General features: G+C 48.0%; 1 protein-coding gene across 4 annotated transcripts in view; it reads left to right on the forward strand.

Moving 5' to 3' along the window:
- Positions 1-1,712: 1,712 nt before the first annotated feature.
- stxbp5a (syntaxin binding protein 5a (tomosyn)) overlaps positions 1,713-18,228 on the forward strand; it is a 74,634-nt gene continuing 58,118 nt past the window's right edge. For all 4 annotated transcript variants that reach the window (XM_068724484.1, XM_068724485.1, XM_068724487.1 and 1 more), the window contains exons 1-2: positions 1,713-1,994; positions 4,004-4,101. In XM_068724484.1, coding sequence (XP_068580585.1) covers positions 1,857-1,994; positions 4,004-4,101 — 236 coding nt within the window. In that variant the 5' untranslated portion in view covers positions 1,713-1,856. The remainder of the gene's footprint in view (positions 1,995-4,003; positions 4,102-18,228) is intronic.

Raw genomic sequence — 18,228 nt, forward strand, 5'->3', positions numbered from 1 at the left:
TCACCCACCCTCCGGTTTCCGTCAAGTTGCTGTTAGCGCCGTCGCGCATATCTCACATATAGCACCTTACCAAGTAATACTATTGGGATGCCTTCAATATAGTCATCCATCCATCTTTCATACCTGCCTATGCTTCGCAGAGTTGACAATTCAGTGTCAATTCTGACAGCACACCTTTTTGACTGTGGGAGGAAACTGCAGCCCCGAGGGAAAAACCATGCAGGCATAAGGAGAACATGCAAACTCTGCACAGTTCTGGATCTGAACGGAGGACTTTCTTCCACTTCGTCTTGACATGTCTGACAGCTGACATACGCCGAGCATGGCGAGTTATTGATATATGTGTCCAAACCAAGTCAGACACTGTTGGCCATTTCTGCAGATGTTGGATGGACAAATTCAAACATTGTCTGGAGCTCATTGTTGGGTGGTTTTAAAATAAAGACATTATGGCCTTTGAAGCCTTTAAGGTCCCGTCAGGGGGAACATGCGATGTCACCTGGTCGGCAGACACGGAGACCTTTCCTTAACCGATCCGACATCAGCAGCGCTTCACTAGCGTTACTACTGCATGACGTAAGGGAGGGTATAAATAACAGGTAAACCGTGGGACTCCATCATTAGCAGGAAACAACCATCACCATGGATACTGCTAGATGCATTGCTTGCTCAGCTGTTGGCTTTTATTATGCACAGCTTCCCTGCAAATGCACACGTCCATAAACAATGGACGTGTGCATGATGTGTGGTTTTTTTCTGGAGGTATAGGTGAAATGTAAAATGAATTTAGGGACAATGTGATGCTTTAATTCCCACGTTTTATTTTAATGTCATCACATTTCCTGATATGTTCTCTAAACCCACCGTGACAAACAGCGACAGGAAAATGCAGCACATAATACGCAACGTTTCTCCAGTTCCCCCTCCAGTCCGGCACAGCCAGGCTTTCAGTCCACTTCCACTGTGGTTTGGGATGGCCTTTATTATTGCGAAACCTTCCACGCGAGCACACAGAGCGAGAGGCGGAGTGGATAGGGCGAGGGTGTAGTCGAAAAGAATGGGACTGAGCGCCCGTCTGTCTCCACAGACACTCACAACGCTGCAGCATCCCAACATCACCAGGTGCAGTGGAGCAAAACCTACTATGTGTGCGTGCGAGTAAGGGAGAGGGGAGGGGAGAGAGGGGCGTTGTCGCTGGAGGCAAGATGAAAGGGAGAGAGAGAGAGAGAGAGAGAGAGAGAGAGGAGAGAGAGAGAGAGAGAGAGGAGAGAGAGAGAGAGAGAGAGAGAGGAGAGAGAGAGAGAGAGAGAGAGAGAGAGAGAGAGAGAGAGAGAGGAGAGAGAGAGAGAGAGAGAGAGAGAGAGGAGGGGGCTGGCAAGGTGGCGGGATTTGCGTTGAAGCCTCTGCTCTGTCAGACATGCGCAAGAGCGTCAGCAGCAGCAGCAGCACCTACAACACCACCGCTGCGCTGCGTTTCCGCCTTGGCTGAGCGGCGCACAGAGCCGAGAGGGGAGGGGGAGGGAAGCCGAGAAGAAGAGCGGAGCCATCCGAGACGCAGTGGGGCACAGAGCACGGACTCCGAGCAAATTACACCGACGCACCAAAACATCCGAGCAGCTCCTCTCCAAATTATTTAATCTGTCCGGTGTGCGCCAGAGCCTTCCAGCATGGAGACTGCGCTTAAAAGCAATCACTCAAATGTGAGGATTTACACAGGAAGCCAGAAGGGAGAGCGCTTGAGTGTGTGCGCGCGCGAGCGCGTGTGTGTGTGTGTGTGTGTGTGTGTAAGAGATAGAAAGTGGCTATCCCCTTCATCTTTTGCGGGTGATCTCAATTGTGCGCTCTGCAGTCTGAAGATGAAGAAGTTCAACATCAGGAAGGTGCTGGACGGCTTGAAAGAGGTGTCCTCCTCCACCCCGTCCGTCCAAGTGGGTCCACAGGAGAACCATCTGATCCAGGAGACCCTCCAGTCCGACCATTTCCAGCTCTGCAAGGTGGGCGAGCCTGATGATTTTATAATATATAATATATAATCACGGTTACTCCTTCCGCATGTTATGTGTTTTTTTATTTTTTTATTATAATGCACAGTTTGCGCTGCGCGTGTCCCATCTCGGTGTACAGCAGGTGCAAGCGAGCTCCACTGTAATGCATATATTAATCAGCCAATCATGTATGCTCTGTAGTCTAAACTACAACGATCACCTGCCGGTTGAATGCTTATTTAACGTGAATCCCGTTTTGGAAAGAGGATCGTTAAAGACGCGTTGTGTGTGTGTGTGTGTGTGTGTGTGTGTAGGTAGCCTGTAGCGTACCTGGCTACAATGCGCATACTGTATGCGAATGCGCGCTGGCGACAGGACAATACACATTAGTAAGTTCCCGTGTGGCTGTGCGATCATTTTGCTCATAAATGTCTCAAAACAACAACGAGATTATGTCGGTTATGACAATATGTGACTTCATCCTCTGGTGATATGTCATCCTCTGCTGCATGTGTTGTTTGGCATGAACTGTCATATCGAGGGGTTGGGCCAAACTGATCCCTTCTTGCATAATCTGCTGGGGTTGGATTAGCAAAACGGTGGTTTCTGGTTAATGTGTGTGTGTGTGTGTGTGTGTGTGTGTGTGTGTGTGTGTGTGTGTGAGAGAGTGTGCCATCCCCTTTTGTGATGTCTTTTCCTCACAGTGTCTCTCCATCCCCTTCTTTCCCCCCACCTCTCTCTCTCCTCTCACACTCCTCTCTTTCTAGCTCTGTCTCCCTCTCTCTCTCTCTCACACACACACACACACACACACACACACACACACACACTCCTTTAACCCAGATCATCGATCCATTGGGGACTGATGGCGCCTGAAGTGAGTGTGGGGGCCCGTTTGATGGAAACACACTACGCATGCTACATCTTAGCCCACTATAGTGTTTAATACGGATTCCCCTCCTTTGTGGCTCAGTGGTTTGGTGTGGCCATTTCTTTTATAGACACCACTGTGTTCTTGCTATTGATTTCCTCACACGGTTAAACCTGCACAACTGTAACTGGCTTGATTGTGTGAGTCTTTAAAGGTGTCAACGGTAAAGTTACTCCTAGTTTTGTAAATCATTTGTAGGTTTTAATAATATTCAAACAACTGCAATCATATTAGCAGTTGTCAGGTGCCTGAAGTGATAACTAGAGAACTAGAATGCATCATCCAGAGTCAAACCGAGTCACCTGAGGGGATGTTGTTGTTGGAGAGACTAGCTCGGAGACTGCAGGTTTGACTGACACTGATCAACAGCCATAAGCATCTGACGGAAGTCTCTTTGAAACAAGACCCTCCTGCACCTCCACGGTCTGTCTGGACCCCAAGCTCTCTGCGGAGAAGGCAGGTGCCTCTGCTGCACTGAGTGCTTTTCATGTGACGTGCTTTAGCCGTCTGCCGCTAAAGCAAACCAATCCAACAAGCCCACCACCACCGCCACCACCACGGCTGACTGACGCCATAAAGCTGCAGCCACACCAACAAATCTGCAGAAAACACAAAACGCCTCACAGGACAACGCGCTCTGCAAGAAATCATCACCGAACGCCGCTCGTCGGTCTGTTTTCTGTGTTTTTTTTATTTTTTTTTTTATTTCCAGACTTCAGTGTAATCACGACTCCACGTGGGAGGCGGTGAGAGAAGGAAAACGAGATAAAAAAAAAAGAAGAGTGAAATGGGAGCGAAGGAATCTCAAAATATGCCCATGATTATAAAGGTTCCTAAATAGCAAAGCCAAATATCCTCCATCACGAAGAACAGAGTGACGGTGCTTAGAGAGAGCGCTTGTTCCTCGTCTTTACATTTCCACGTCATAACACTTTCCACATCCATCTGGGCCTTTTGTTTACCAAAATCAGGTGTGTGATATCCTTTGAACACACCCCCCCCCCCCCCCCCCCCCCCCCACGCTGTGAAATGCAAACTGAAGCGTCGTTCTCTCTCTTTTTTTTCCATCTTTCTGCTCGACCATCAGACCGTCCGTCACGGCTTCCCCTACCAGCCGTCGTCCATGGCCTTCGACCCCGTGCAAAAGATACTGGCCATCGGCACCCAGAGTGGAGCTCTCCGATTGTATCCTTTCTCTTGTCGTTGCCGGGGTGACAGGTTGCCGAGGCTCCGTGGAAGCTCCTTTTCTAGGTCCCCCGGCATCGACCGGGAGGCGGCGGCAGCAGGTAAGTGAAGGGATCGTATGAGCTGCGTGCGATCGGTGGGGGTTTTCAGGGGGTATTTTTAGAGCGTGCCGAAGAGTTTCCTGTAACAAGCGATGAGGAATCAACGTTTTTGGAAATGTGACAAGGCATGTCACTGAAAAGTCCGTATTTAGCCGCATATCGAAGTATGTGTCGAGCCGGAGAAAGTAAGCGGCGGAGGTGGCTCGCGTCGGCCTCCTCGCGATGCGGGGGACGCTTACGCAAACGGGGACAACAGCTTGTGACGGAACGGCACCGCAGGGAGTCGTACAGCTACAGAGAACGCCCGCGAGCTCGTCTGTGTCGGGCCTGCTTTTACAGGTCCTCCATGTGTTCTCATGCCCGTCCCCGGCAACCTTTGCCAGCTCATTACGGCGTGATGAAGGGCCGTCCACCTGGCCTGTCCCTCGTTCCCGTCCGCTGGCAGCTACGGTCGTGACTCATTCTTGTTCACCTGCGCTTGTAGAGGTGAGGATGAAAACGGAGAAAGTCACCGGCGGAGGAGAGAGAGTCTACAGCGCTATTGTTTACCGGACTTCTCAAAAGACGATGGTGCTCAGTCTGTGTACCTTCTGCTCTTAAAAGCAGAGAGAGGGAGACTGAAGAGATATGATGCGCCACTTTTTCCTGGAAGGACTGAATGTTCCTAGAGATTTACAGATTCAACAGCTGCTCTGCTTTGGATGAAAACATTCATGGTTTTTCTGGTCAGTGGTACACATGCATTAGAAGATGGGAGATGAAATCCCTCCTATGTCGGGGCTGATGCAGGAGCTGGTGAATAAGCTTAATGGGGCTTATGTCTTGCTGGCTGCTACATTACTCCTGTGAGCTCCGGGCTTGGTAAACTCGTGGTGTACGGAGATGCCTTTAACCAATCGCCTTAGAGATCAGAACTCCCTCAGACTATCCCTAGTTTGGCTGAAACGATCTCGTCAGATGGTTCCTTCTGGCTGAAACCGGTCGCTTTGAAACTGAATAAACGGAGGAATCTCCCGCGTTTGAGTGATGCGGATCAGATAGAGTCTTATCGGAGTCAGGGGAAGGTGAATTGGGAGTCATCCGTCTCTGCTTTGGTTCTCTTCCCTTGTCATTTGCTGTTAGTCAGCCCCGTCTCTTTATCTGATGACAACGATACCGGCACGGCACAAATGAAAGGGGCATAATGGATATCACGGTTCGGGTTATTTTGCACTGCAGTCCTGCGTGTGTTTTTCCGTTACAGTTAGATCAAGTTGCATATTTTGTGGGGGACGTCCTGGGACTCCTGCGCCGATACACATCTATGTCCTGGAGGTCATTGTTTCTTTCACTTAGAGGCAACTCGTGGCTATCTGTGTCTCTGCGTGTTTGTGTGTGTGTGTGTGTGTGTGTGTGTGTTTGCCTGGCTGGGCTGCCAGGACATTGGCTGCACCCTTCTTCCATGGAGGATTACAGGAAGTGGCAGATCAAGGGCCTCAGCCTGGCAGCGTGGCAGTGGACTGAGAATTACAGCAGGAACAGGAGGTGTGTGTGTGTGTGTGTGTGTGTGTGTGTACATGACTGCGAGTGAATGTGTGTGTGTGTGTGTGCATGAGGAGACGGCTGATCCCTCTAGCCACAAAGCCAATCACTTTTGTGATCCCCCCCCAAAAAAAAGTGTCCCGGTGTTTTGATGCTCGCCACTGACTCCGCTGCTGCTTCCACTGTCCAGCTGGGAAGATGACAACGTCCCTTTGGTGTCGTCTGGAGGAGAGGAGGAGGGGAGGAGAGAGGAGGAGAGAGGAGGAGGTTGGCAAGGAGAGGACGGGCCGATGGAGCGGAGAGAGGGAATAGATCGGAAAAGAGCGAGAGAGGCAGGCTACCCCTGCTTCGACGTCTAATGGCCGAGAATAGAATCCTTATTGATCTGTGTATGCTAATGCACCGAGACAGATGTGCCCAAGTGGCACACACCGCCGTTTAATTCTGTGCATTTTCTCAGCAGCGAAAAGAAGTTGTGAGCATTTACAAAACGGCATCGGATTAGCAGCGTCATTTCAGGAAAAACAAAGAAATGCAAAATCCTAAAAGTCTTTTGGTTTTGATTGCTTTCTCTTCTATACATCCTTTATTTCTTGACCGGACTGGACTCAGTGTGTTGCATTGATGCCTCTTGTCATTTTGATCTGACACTGATTGAACCCAACACAAGACCCTTTGTCCAGTATCGTGGTTGTCTTGCTGTGAATCAGCATCAGCAGCAGGTTGTTGAGGCACAGCGGTGAAACCAGCGAACACAGACCAAAAAACAAACGAGGTGCGGCGGCTAATTCAACACGATGAGCCGCATCCGCTTATCGACCGTATCATTTGATGATATTCTGAGATTTCATCGGAGCAAAAGTTGATGTTAATTGATCTCCGTCAGCCTCTAGACAGAACGATTACATCAACCAAAGCATGCAGCCCGATCTAAAGGAAACAGCTCTGCTACACCTCAATAATTAGAATTAATAAGTGGAATTGTAATCACCATAGCTTGTTTAAAACAACAGTAGATACTATAATTTATATTTATTCCTCACACTACAGTAAGGTATCCTATGGCAACCATATGGAAAGCTTTGAAACAAACAGGGCCGCCCCCTCTTAGCTGTTTAACGGACAGCGAAGGTTGCTGTAGTCGTTTACTCCTGTCTTTATGCTTTTGTCTCATTCTGTGTGGAGAAGACGTTTTACAGATCCGTCGATTCAATCAACTGATCGATCCGTCGACAGAATCCTCGTTTTGGTTTCGAGGACGGCTCACAAACAATAAACCCCAGAACTTGTTTCCTGCCTTTAATAACCAGCTTTCCGGTATTTGGAGATAATCCATTTAGGATGTAAACATGAGCTTCTTTTTTCTTTTCTTTTTTGTTAACAGAAGAAAGTCGCCACCCTTGATAATTGAAATTTATCCTCTGCTGATTCAGTCCGTTTGTTAAAGCAAGAATAATGTGGCTGTAAATTAACAATTTTGTTTGTCAGTGTGTGTGTGTGTGTGTGTGTGTGTGTGTGTTGTGTGCATGCGTGTCTATTTGCTGGGCGGTCTGCAGCTGTGTGTGTGTGTGTGTGTGTGTGCGTGTGGCGGCTCATCTCTGTGGAGAGACGGCTCTTTACTGGCGGTGGCCGGGAGAGATGGCAGCGCTATAACTCAGAGACTCCCTGTGAGCCGCAATTGATCAAATTGTCACTCCGTGCTCTGCCAGATTATCTCATCGGCAGGCGCGCGACATCGTAGGACTCGCACATACGAGCGCTGCACGCGCAACAACACACGAACTCAAAGAGTTCAGGATAGACGCTCGGAGGAGGCATAGCGAACACACACACACACACACACACACACACACACACACACACACACACACACACACACACACGAGCGTATGATGATCGATCGCTTATACAAATGTTAGTGGATGTGCGCACGCAAATACTGTATGTGTACTGACATACACGGGGGGGGGGGGGCAAACGTTTGCTCTTGCTGGTGGACAGTGGTGCACACATGTTTGCAAAGACAACTTTACTCACACACACACACACACACACACACACACACACACACACACACAGGCTTTGCAGTGACTGCTATGACTGGCAGTGGCCCTGTGCAGCTTTTGGGGGGTCATGGCATGGATTGACTATGACACGTCTCCATCGTGGATCTCCCCTTCTGATTCGCTCGGTAGCGCCGCTACCCTTCAAGCTCCTGTCTGCAGTCACAGGAGAGTCTCACGGAGCCACGAGTTCTGGGACCGGACTACTGAATGGGGAACCGTTTGAAAAGTGTCGACATAGAAGCGGTAGCTGGAATCTGGATCTGTATTGATACACAAACACGAAAGTGTGCAGCTTACCGCCACTGAAGCTATTTGCAGTGTGTGTGTGTGTGTGTGTGTGTGTGTGTGTGTGTGTGTGTGTGTGTGTGTGTGTGGTGTGTGCATCTCTTCGATGGGACTTTCAATGTATGTTAGAGATCCCAGACTAAGCGGTGGTTCACAGATGCCACTAACAGAACACTGATTGTAGCACATATAATTCATGTGTGTGTGATTATGGTAATGGCTCTTTGATTGTAATCAGTGATTACCACGACTCTCTGGCTTCTTGTCTTTACGTTGCATTCAGCATGGTCAGACAGAGGGATCGCTAATGCTGAGAAAACGTTTGTGCTTCCGGTCCGTTGCTTCTTTTCGAGATTCTTTTCAGGTCACAGACAGTTTGTATATTCATTTAATCTTCTATCTGTTTTTCCGTCCTCATTTTTTTTTTTTTGCTCTCTCCTCACTGGGGGTGATGGTACTCTTCTAGAAGGCTCTCCATGGTGCAGACCAGGCCTGGGGTCGTGTTGTTTGTGACTGCGTTCAGTTATGCAATGCGCCGGAGTCGAGGCTGACTGAGGCAGCGGCGGTCGAGCTGCCGCCGCTGCTGCCGCTGTGTTATTTACTGCGTGTTGTGGCTGTGAGCGGCTGGAGCGCGCACACATGTGATCAATACATGTCTTCATTTACTGTACGCACCTGTGGTGATATACAGGGAAGCTCACAGCATCAGGTTAGCTCGCAGTAGCATACCTCTATCACACAAAATCAAGAGTCGGTTGTATCTCATCCTTGTTGACCTGATTTTACCTTTGACACAAGCCGGGGGGGGAGGAGGATACGAGAAGGACAGAACAGCTCGAGATGAAGTTATCTGATCGCGTCCGATGAGCGAGTTTAATGGCGTGTGTGTTCAAAGAGCCGCTGCTGGAAGAGTCGGCTTGCGTCTGCCAGATGGCGTTTAGAAACAAAGTCTAAAAGCACAGTCCGTGGCGGGTTCACCAGAGAGCTGCCGAGATGCACGCGTACCTGCTCACCGAGGTGAAGCACTCGTAGTCAAAGACCCCGAGTGTGTGTGTGCCCGGTTTCATCTTTCATGCTCTCCAAAAAGCACTCAGCCTCCCTCTGCTCTATCGCTTCTTAGAAATGGAAAACAAATTTTGCTGCATCAGTACCACAACAATGTAGTTCCTCTCTCTCTCTCTCTCTGTCCAATATCCTGACAGTGTGTCCTGCTTAAGTCCTTTAGCCTTGACAAGCCCAAATGGGATCCGGGTTTAGGATGATTAAAGTCTTGTTGCCATGTTGCTTCTCTTCAATAATTTAGTGTACATTTAACTCCAGCTTTTACTCCTCTCGCTCCCCGTCCGTCATCTCTGCCAGACGTGACAGTCCTGCGTGTGCAAGTGAGACATGTGAGCGTGAAGGTTCGCTGTGTTATGCCAGTTCACTAATGGAAACGGGCACATGCAAAAAAACAAAACCCCCTCAAAAACCAACACACACACAGTCTTTCTCCTCCAGTGAGTCATCACGAGTTAGGGAGCCATGTGATATTTTTCACTAGAGAGCAATTTTTTTATTGGAGGAAAGAAATCTTGATGACCTCGAGAAAGGTCAACAACGAGGGCTGTCGCGCATGAATGCTAAAGAGTTTTTCTGGAACAGCGTGTGATTGTAGCCCCCGTCATCAAGGCTTTCTTTTTTTTTTGTAAATTCGGATTATCATTTAACCGAAGTAACATAGTAACACGCATCACAGAGAGGAAAGAAATAATGCTCAAAAGGCAACTTTTTTAAATGCAGTCTGCTTACAATAAAATAATAGAAAGCAAGCTGTAGAGTAGGGCATGTGTGTGTGTGTGTGTGTGTGTGTGTGTGTGTGTGTGTGCGCCTGAGAGGTCACCAACCTGCGCGCTAATTATTCCCAACAGACGGAAGGCAACGCTTGAGCGGCTCATCGTAAATACACAGTGTCATGTGGGCTGGAGAGAATAAATGGGTTCAGATTTGTACACATACACTCAGAGGGCGGGTACCCACTGCACCGGCTGACGGCTGGCTGGCTGGTTGGTTCTGTTCGGACTGCTTGTTGACATGCGGAGCGACACTCGAATATTATATATAGCGTTTGCTGCTACTGGGCTCGTTTGTAACACGTCTGACCATCTGAACGCTCCTTTGTTGCTCCGTCTCGCTCCATTGTTACGTTGCCGTTGCCTTGATCCCCAAATCTTAGGCGATGTCTTTGGTGACTGGAGAAGAGAAAAAAAATGGCCAAAGACCAACGTTATAATGATCCAGAATGATGGAGGATTTACTTTTGCTCTCATGCTAGTCCTGGTCAACATGCTTCTTCGTTGGAGCCGCGCTCAACCAAAGGGTTCGACCGCTGCTCCACGCCACAGAGGTCCCTCATCATCAAGAGCCTCCAAAGTCAATGAGCCCGCTCAGTGTGCACTCTATTGGATTTGTTCGCCGTCGCCGAGCGGAGCGTCCGATTTCACGAGTTACGGTATGTGCACATCAGCGCATGGTAACACAATACCCCCTCCTATTGATCTCAAACCGTGGTTCATTTGAGGCTTTTATTGCCGTGACACTTTGGGGAAATCTCCAAGGATTAAATGCCAGTGCTTCTAAAATCAAATTAACAGCAATTTCTTTACAACTATCAGAGCTAAGACAAATGACGATGTTACCCTAAGTCTATAAATAACACGGCAGCGTAGCACCAGTCTTTGTTAGCGACTTGCCCCGGGCAGCTTATGGCTTGTACCGATAGCTCTCGCCTGTCCGGTGATCACTTCACATCAATCCAGCGTCTCGGTGAAACGTCGCTGTCACGTTTCAAATGGGACGCGACGGCGACAGAAGAACACGCCGCGTGAGGTTTTTTGGGGTCGAAGGAGAACGCGATGTCAGTATCTGCCTCTGTGAGCACGAGTTTCTCAGGTTTCTTTTATTCTGATATAGCGTTGGTAGTGATGGCTGACGTGGTTTGCTTCAGGTGTGGCTCGTAGGGCTGCTAGGGTTGCCCCCTTTTTAGGGGTTTCGGTCTTACTTCACTAAGATCTTTGTGCTCATTGTTGTTGGCTTTGTTCCTGCTGTATGACTTATTTCCAAGAAGCTTGTGAGCACATCTCTGTGTGGCGCTTTTCTGTGATTCTTTGTGGAGAAACTACAGATTTCTTAGTGTCTAGGACAGCCCTAGTGGCTGCTGGTCCCACTGCTCCGTCAGTGAAGCACAAAGGTTTTGTCGTGTCGCTTTCCTCCCTGCCCTTCACGTCACCTCTGGGTCTCTGCAGGGCCACGCTGCTGAAACGACTGAAGTCTTCCTCCCTCTTTTATTCTTTCTCTCCGTCTCCTGCTGCTGTTTTTTTTTTTTTTTTGTGAAGAACTCCCTTTTCAATTCACATTCCCCGGGATACGCTGTAATTGTTTAGTTGTTTTCGTCTTGTAGGAGTTTTCTAATGGGATCTAGGTATTCTCTGCGCTCCCGGTCCCCCCCTGCTGATTTTCTGCAGCTCATTACTTTTGTCGAGCTGCTGTAGGTAATCTTCCACTCTATCTCAGGGGGCTCCACTCCCTCCCCATTGTGATGTTTTCCCATGTTCTCCTATAATTTTGTTTTTGTACCCGTCTCCCCTCCAAAATGCCTTCACCAAACACACAGAGGCTGGTTTTTAACGCTCACCCCATGCACTTCAGGTTCTTCTTTTTGGTTCTTAATACACACATTTATGCAGTATCTAATCAGATAATCTACGCTATACACGTAGGGGTGCCACACCTTTTATGATACCTAAGAATGCATCAATTAAGAGGCAACTAGGGGTGACCCCGACTATTCGACCCGTTGGAAGATTCAATCTGAGGAGCCTGATTTGATGTCGCAGCGTCGCTGTGGCAGAACAATCTGGTTATGAAACAAAGGATCGCTCCGTTCTGAATGTTTCTCCCAATAACCCATAATATATAATCAAAGAACCGTTTTCCGGCCTGCTGTGTGTGTTTGTGTGTATGACAGGTGTGTTCAGAGACGGCTCTGGTCTGAATGCGTACAGGCGACAAACCGTGAGCAGCTAATGGCCGTGGGCTGTGTAAATGGTTGGTTATGACCTTACTAAAATCCAGACCCTCTGTCTCTGTCTGCCAGCTCCTCTACACACACACACACACACACACACACACACACAGGCATGCACAGACACACACACACACACACACGAAGCTCTGGACACACAGTCACACACACACAGAGAAGAGGAAAGACAGAAAGGTTCCCAAGGTACCAGACCTTGAGGAATTGCCTGTCACCGTGTTTGTGTGCTGAGATGTGTGTGTGTGTGTGTGTGTGTGTGTGTGTGTGTGTGTGTGTGTGTGTGTGTGTGTGTGTGCCAAGGCTCTTGCAGACAGAGACAGAGCTGTATGTGGTTCCAGCTGCATACATACAGTAGGTGCGTGCCCTTGCCTCTGGTTCTGTATTTATGTGTAGTTAGCCTCAGAAAAGGCCTTAATATCCTGCAAAACCTGCATCCAGGTGAAACATCTGTCATGGCCGACACACACACATCCTTTCTGTAGTTGTATTCCTTCAACGCGTCCCAGACGTAGTATTACCTAATTTGAGTCTATTTCATGCTTCTTCTTTTTTTTTTACCTTCTTTGCTAAAGGCTAATTTCTACTCAACTAAACCAACTCCAGCTGGAGAATATTAGTGTTTCTGTCAGCCGTAGCTAACAAGCCGACACTGTGGCCGTGTGGGTAATGCTGCTTGTAGCCGTATTATGGAATACATAGTATAACTAGATATTTCACTTGCTATTGTTTTGAACTGCACTAAACCGCCAAAAGCACAAAAGCTCCTCGTTGCTCAACGCAGCTTAGCCAGTAGAGTGGTTATGATATTTACCTTCAGATAATATTTGGCACAGTCACGGTTATGTTTTCCCTTCAGATATATATATATATATATATATATATCTCACCTCTAAAACTACATTTTGAGAGTAATCAAACTCTGCCCTTCAGCCCAAATCAGGCGGGGTTTTTTTTGGGGGGGGGGGGGGCTGTTGGTATTATCCATGTTCGGTTTATTTACAAACAGCTCAAAACCCTTTTTTTTTTTTTACATTCAACACTTATTGATTATCAACCCAACTTTGCCGTTCCACTCAGTTCACAGCATCTTTTCACTCTTTGTTCAGACTTTCCGGCCCACATTGGCTGTGTTTCGATGAACACAGTGGAGCGTTTAGCAGCTAAAGAGCCACACATTTCCCTCAGGAGTCAAACTTTAGAAAAAGTGATTATATGTCAGTGTTATTTTTTTACAACTTGTTTCCGCTGCCCGCAAATTCTTATTGAAGGTTTTAAACAATGTGAATTTCAAATTGTCCAAATTCACTCCGCTGTAGAGGTGATTCATCATACAAAGTTGATATATTATCAACGGCTGCTTCCGGCCTTAATAGCTGACATTCTGTGCTGGACTTTGCTCGAGTAAAGCCAATGTCCTTGACTAACTTTTAGTTGGCCGGGGCCGTGGTTTGTTCCCAGGACTTGGCAGCGTGTTTCCTCGTCATTAAGAGCTCCGCAAATCTTTCCGTCCTCCGTCCTCCGTCCTCCGTCCTGCTGGTTAGCGGCGGTGATCTTCGTCCCGTTGCTCCTCTGTGGGCCGCCCTTTCGTACGCCGTCACGCTGAGCGCCTGCAGGGAAGACGCACATGTGTCGCATGACGTGATGACTCAGACTTTAATGCCCTGCCACATGGCTGTCATGCGCACAGTGCCCCCCCCCCCCCACTCCTCCCCTCCCCCCTCAGCTCTCAGCCTGTTGGTGTGCGATGCAGGCCTACAGTATATTTAAGTGCATGTGAGTTGGTTTCTGTGTGTGGAATGTGACTGGCCGAGGGGCTGTTTGTGCTTTTCTGTCTGATTGAAGCAGAATGAGGATTATGTTGTGATGTGAAATGGGGGAACGGTGGGGGAGGGGCAACAGGGGTTGAGACAGACCTCTCAGGACTTAAGGGCACTGTGTGGAGAGGAGGGAGGATGGGGGGGGGGGGGGGGGGGGGGGAGTGAGGGGGGAGTTACGCTCGTGTTTGTCCAGAGACAAAGTTCTGAGCCACATTGTGTCGGTTTACTTTAGCATCGTGCAGAGTGGGAGTCGGCGGACTCGGCGGGAGTGACGTATGTTGTGATTTCTTGACAAACACCGGAGACTCCTCCTTCTGCATGGTGCACATCTGCAAAGATGCACATACCTGAACGTGCCACAGATGTGTCCTTGGTTCTTTATTTAGTGCGGTCCTGGATCCCTGCAGCTTCGGAGACAGGCGGAGAAGCAACAGGAAGAGTGGACACCCAAGTTGCGTCTAAGTTTAGAGAAGTGAAGAGGAGGAAAAGACATTAGGAGATAGAGTGTACTGTAGGGGTGTCTGCATATGGAGTGGAGCCAAGGTGGTCGCAGCCATTCAGCTCTGTGATTCAGAGCCCTGGTGTTGTGTGGGTAGGATTTGCAGAAATTGGAAGGGCAACACTTGGCTCTTGACCCACTTGTAATCAGACTGCTATCCAAGCAGAAGCCGCCGCACGTTGGTGGTTTGCCCACTGTTTGATTAGGACGAAGTGTCAGACCCCCAGGAGGTGGGAGGCGCCCACTATTTTTTTTTTTTTTTACCCAGCACACAAAGCACTGCAGACCCCCCCCCCCCCCCCCTCACCCTGTCTCCACCAAACCACATACAGAGTATCCTCTCTTTATGCAGCTTCCTCTTCTTTGATCCATAACCAGGACGGTCTGCGTAGGAAAGGACAACCTCGCTGCTTGTGCATTCGCCACTTTCATTTTCAGCGATGAAGCAGCTAATTTGTTTGATAAGCCAGAAACCCTTCTCCATCTCCCAGACACCAGCGAGGGTGAATGATGAACAGGCAGCAGCAGCAGCGAGAGGTCTCGGCTAACCGCGCCGCTAGGCCCCCCCATTAAGCCTCGATCGGGGGTTATTGGCGTGATTTCTCTTCCTGTCTGGCGCTTGGCAACACTTTTGCTTTTGCATTAGACGCAGGCGTCGATGGTAGCCGATAACACGGCGAGGTAAGACACCAGTGAGCGCATTGACCCTCGCTGGCACTGCTGCACACCTCACAATATTAGCATCCAGAGAGATAACTGTTAACCCTTCCACTGACCGTTAAATCACAGGCAATCAAACAGAGACCGGCTTTAATGTAAGTGGCTACACTGAGTGTTTTGTTCATTGTCTAATACATAAATGAGATTTTCGCTCACAGAAGGTAGTTCTTAGTGTAGCAATCATGCAGCAGCTGGTGCTGGTGCTCATTTTTTAGACACTGTTGCTGCATCGCCATGCATTTTTAATGGCGAAGGCCATTGTAGCAGGCTGTGTTCTGCATGTAGCGTACAGCATGTGTGTCCTCTCAGTGTTCATGGTAGCATGTAGAGAAGAGCCACGGAAGAAGTTTCTGTGTGTGTGTGTGTGTGTGTGTGTGTGTGTGTAAGCATATGAGTTTGTACTTCTGTTTCCATTTGTTTTTGTGTATCGTTTTGTTTGCTAACACTGATTTGGACATTGATGTAATGCGACAGTTTTACCCCCTGAATCATTTTGAGAGACCTCTGGGGCTCCTCGCATTCCCAGAGGTCTCTCTATTAATGCTTCCGTGACTCCTGTGCATCTCTGCAAAATTAATTTGATGCACTAAAAAGATTTTTCAGAATAGAACAGGAAGCAACATTTTTTTTTGTGATTTTTGTTGCTAAAAATATCTTCCACCTTGGTCCTGTTAGATATATATATATATATATATATATATATATATATATATATATATATATATATATATATATATATATATATATATATATATATATATATATTGTATGTACCGCATACCAACAACAAAAGGTTGCAAGAACTTCAGAAACAAGCGGAAAACATGTATTTCAGTTTAAATGAATCCAGTCTAATATAGTGTTAGCCAGTTCGTAGTATGATCTCTTAATCCTAATCTATTTTAGTTCTTTGAATGCAGGGGGCAAATAGATTAAACCCAAAAGCAGTAATCTTGGATATGCATGCTCTCATTTTGGACGAGAGAACCGCAACCCGGATCAACTGTCATGTGACTCTTACTTTCCCCACATGCGATTGGTTGACACTGACGCAGCACTGCGGCTTAAAAAAAAGAGACATGACATGTTTTGCTGCAAGGGTTAATAATTTAAGATCAAGAGCAGCCTGCGTTATATAAAAGCATATTAACTATATGATGCAACTCTGCAAAGATTAAACGATGATGACACATTGATGCAGGAAATTGTACGTGAATTACATGCATCAGTAAATGCTGTACAACCTCTTCTGTGTCTCATTTTGGATTTATAGTAGTTGCCTCAACGCGATGTGTATTTTAATTGCATACAAAAATGAATTTAAACTAAGTAACTTTTTGTTTATGAAAAAATAGACCTCTTGACTTCCTGTTTTGTGGAGAGCTACAAAAAAACAAAAAAAAAAACATACAGAGGGAGCTGTATGACATATGATAAATTGGCTCAATTGATGTTGCTTGAAGTTGAACCAGACTTCCGGAGCTCACTCCTCATCTTTGTGAAATAAAAAAGATTGATATCTCTGGTTCTGTTGCACAAATATTGCTTTCTTTTTTCATCCTTACTGACCGCCAGAGGCAGCGCTCAACACTGAATATCATCCAGTCTTTAAATTACATTACATTACTGTCATTTAGCAGACAATTTTATCCAAAGCGACTTACAATAAATTAAATAAATTCTATTTAAGAGAACTACTAGTCACCAGAAGTCATAAGTACATCTCCTTTTTTAAACAAGCATCTAAGAGCATGAAGCAGAATAAAATATATATATATATCAACAAAGTCATGTGACCTCAGATGATCCCGGACGGGTATAAATTCCGGTGTCATCCCTGAGATCACGCCTTTCTCACTTAGCAGACTAACTGCTGTGGTAGCATTAGCTGAAGCTAAATTTGTCTACGATTATCATTTCTCGGAGCTCGTCGTTTGTAGCCTTGTGACCACAGCTCGGAGTTCTCTCGCCCTCCAAAAGGCTGCAACAAGGTGTCCCTCTTAGGAGGGAACGATGTACAACCTTCAAGTCCAAGACCGGCTCCCAGCCTTCAGCCAGGTCAAAATGACCATCGTCACCGATCCGGCAAAAGGTCCTCGCCCTGAGCCAGCAGTCAGCCGTGCTCCTGGCCAAGGGTGCAGTCGAGATGGTGTACCCCTTTGTCATAGCCGGGGGTTCCTCTCAACCTACTTTCTCGTAAAAAGGGAGGCGGCGGACTGCGCCCAGTCCTGGATCTGAGGGGACTCAACGGGTTCCCTGAAGGTCTTGTCCTTCCACATGGAAGGGCATTACGTGGCCCGGCTGAGTCTGGAGAAGAGCTCACTGAGCCCCTCTCAGAGCATAACCTTCATTGGTGTGGCTCTGGATGCAGTCACTATGAAGGCCTGTCCATCGCTCCAGCATGTGGACGACATCCTCCATAGCCTTCCCCTCTTCCAAGGGGCCCAGGCGGTTGCCCTACATCCTCTTTCTTTGCCTCTTTGGCAAATTGACAGCTGCCTCAGCTGTTGTTCCCCTGGGCTTGCTGTCGCTGCGCCCCCCTGCAGAGATGGCTGAACAGCCTTCACTTGGACCAAGTGGCACAGACACGGGGCGACAATAGGGGGTATCGCAGCAGTGCCTTCTCGCTCTATCCCCATGAAGGGAGAGGGCATATCTGTGAAGGGGTGTCCCCATGGGCTCTGTTCCATTCCGCCGGGAGGTTGTGAACACAGATGCCTGCCTCTCGGTGTGGGGTGCAGTGTGGCAGAACAGGACCGCTCAAGGCTCAAACACTTCCTGCTATACTTGGGTTAGGGTCCTCTGGGTCAGGATGGCCTGGCTCACACGTGGCCAGAGGGTCTTCTTTATGCCTTTTCCCCTGATCTTAACGCTCCTCAGAGTGCTTCAACAGGGCCATAGACTTCTGCTGGTGGCCCCCGTATTGGCCAGCCTGGACTCGGTGTGACTCGGTGTGACTCAGTGTGACATCAACGTGACTTTGGTGATGTAAAGACTCGGCCTGCGTGTGCGCGAGATGGAAGATATTCAGTGTCAA

Source organism: Cebidichthys violaceus, unplaced genomic scaffold, assembly GCF_023349555.1.
Source record: "Cebidichthys violaceus isolate CVI_PGR_0920_01 unplaced genomic scaffold, fCebVio1.0.p SCAF_31, whole genome shotgun sequence".
NCBI classification, from domain to species: Eukaryota; Metazoa; Chordata; class Actinopteri; order Perciformes; family Stichaeidae; genus Cebidichthys; species Cebidichthys violaceus.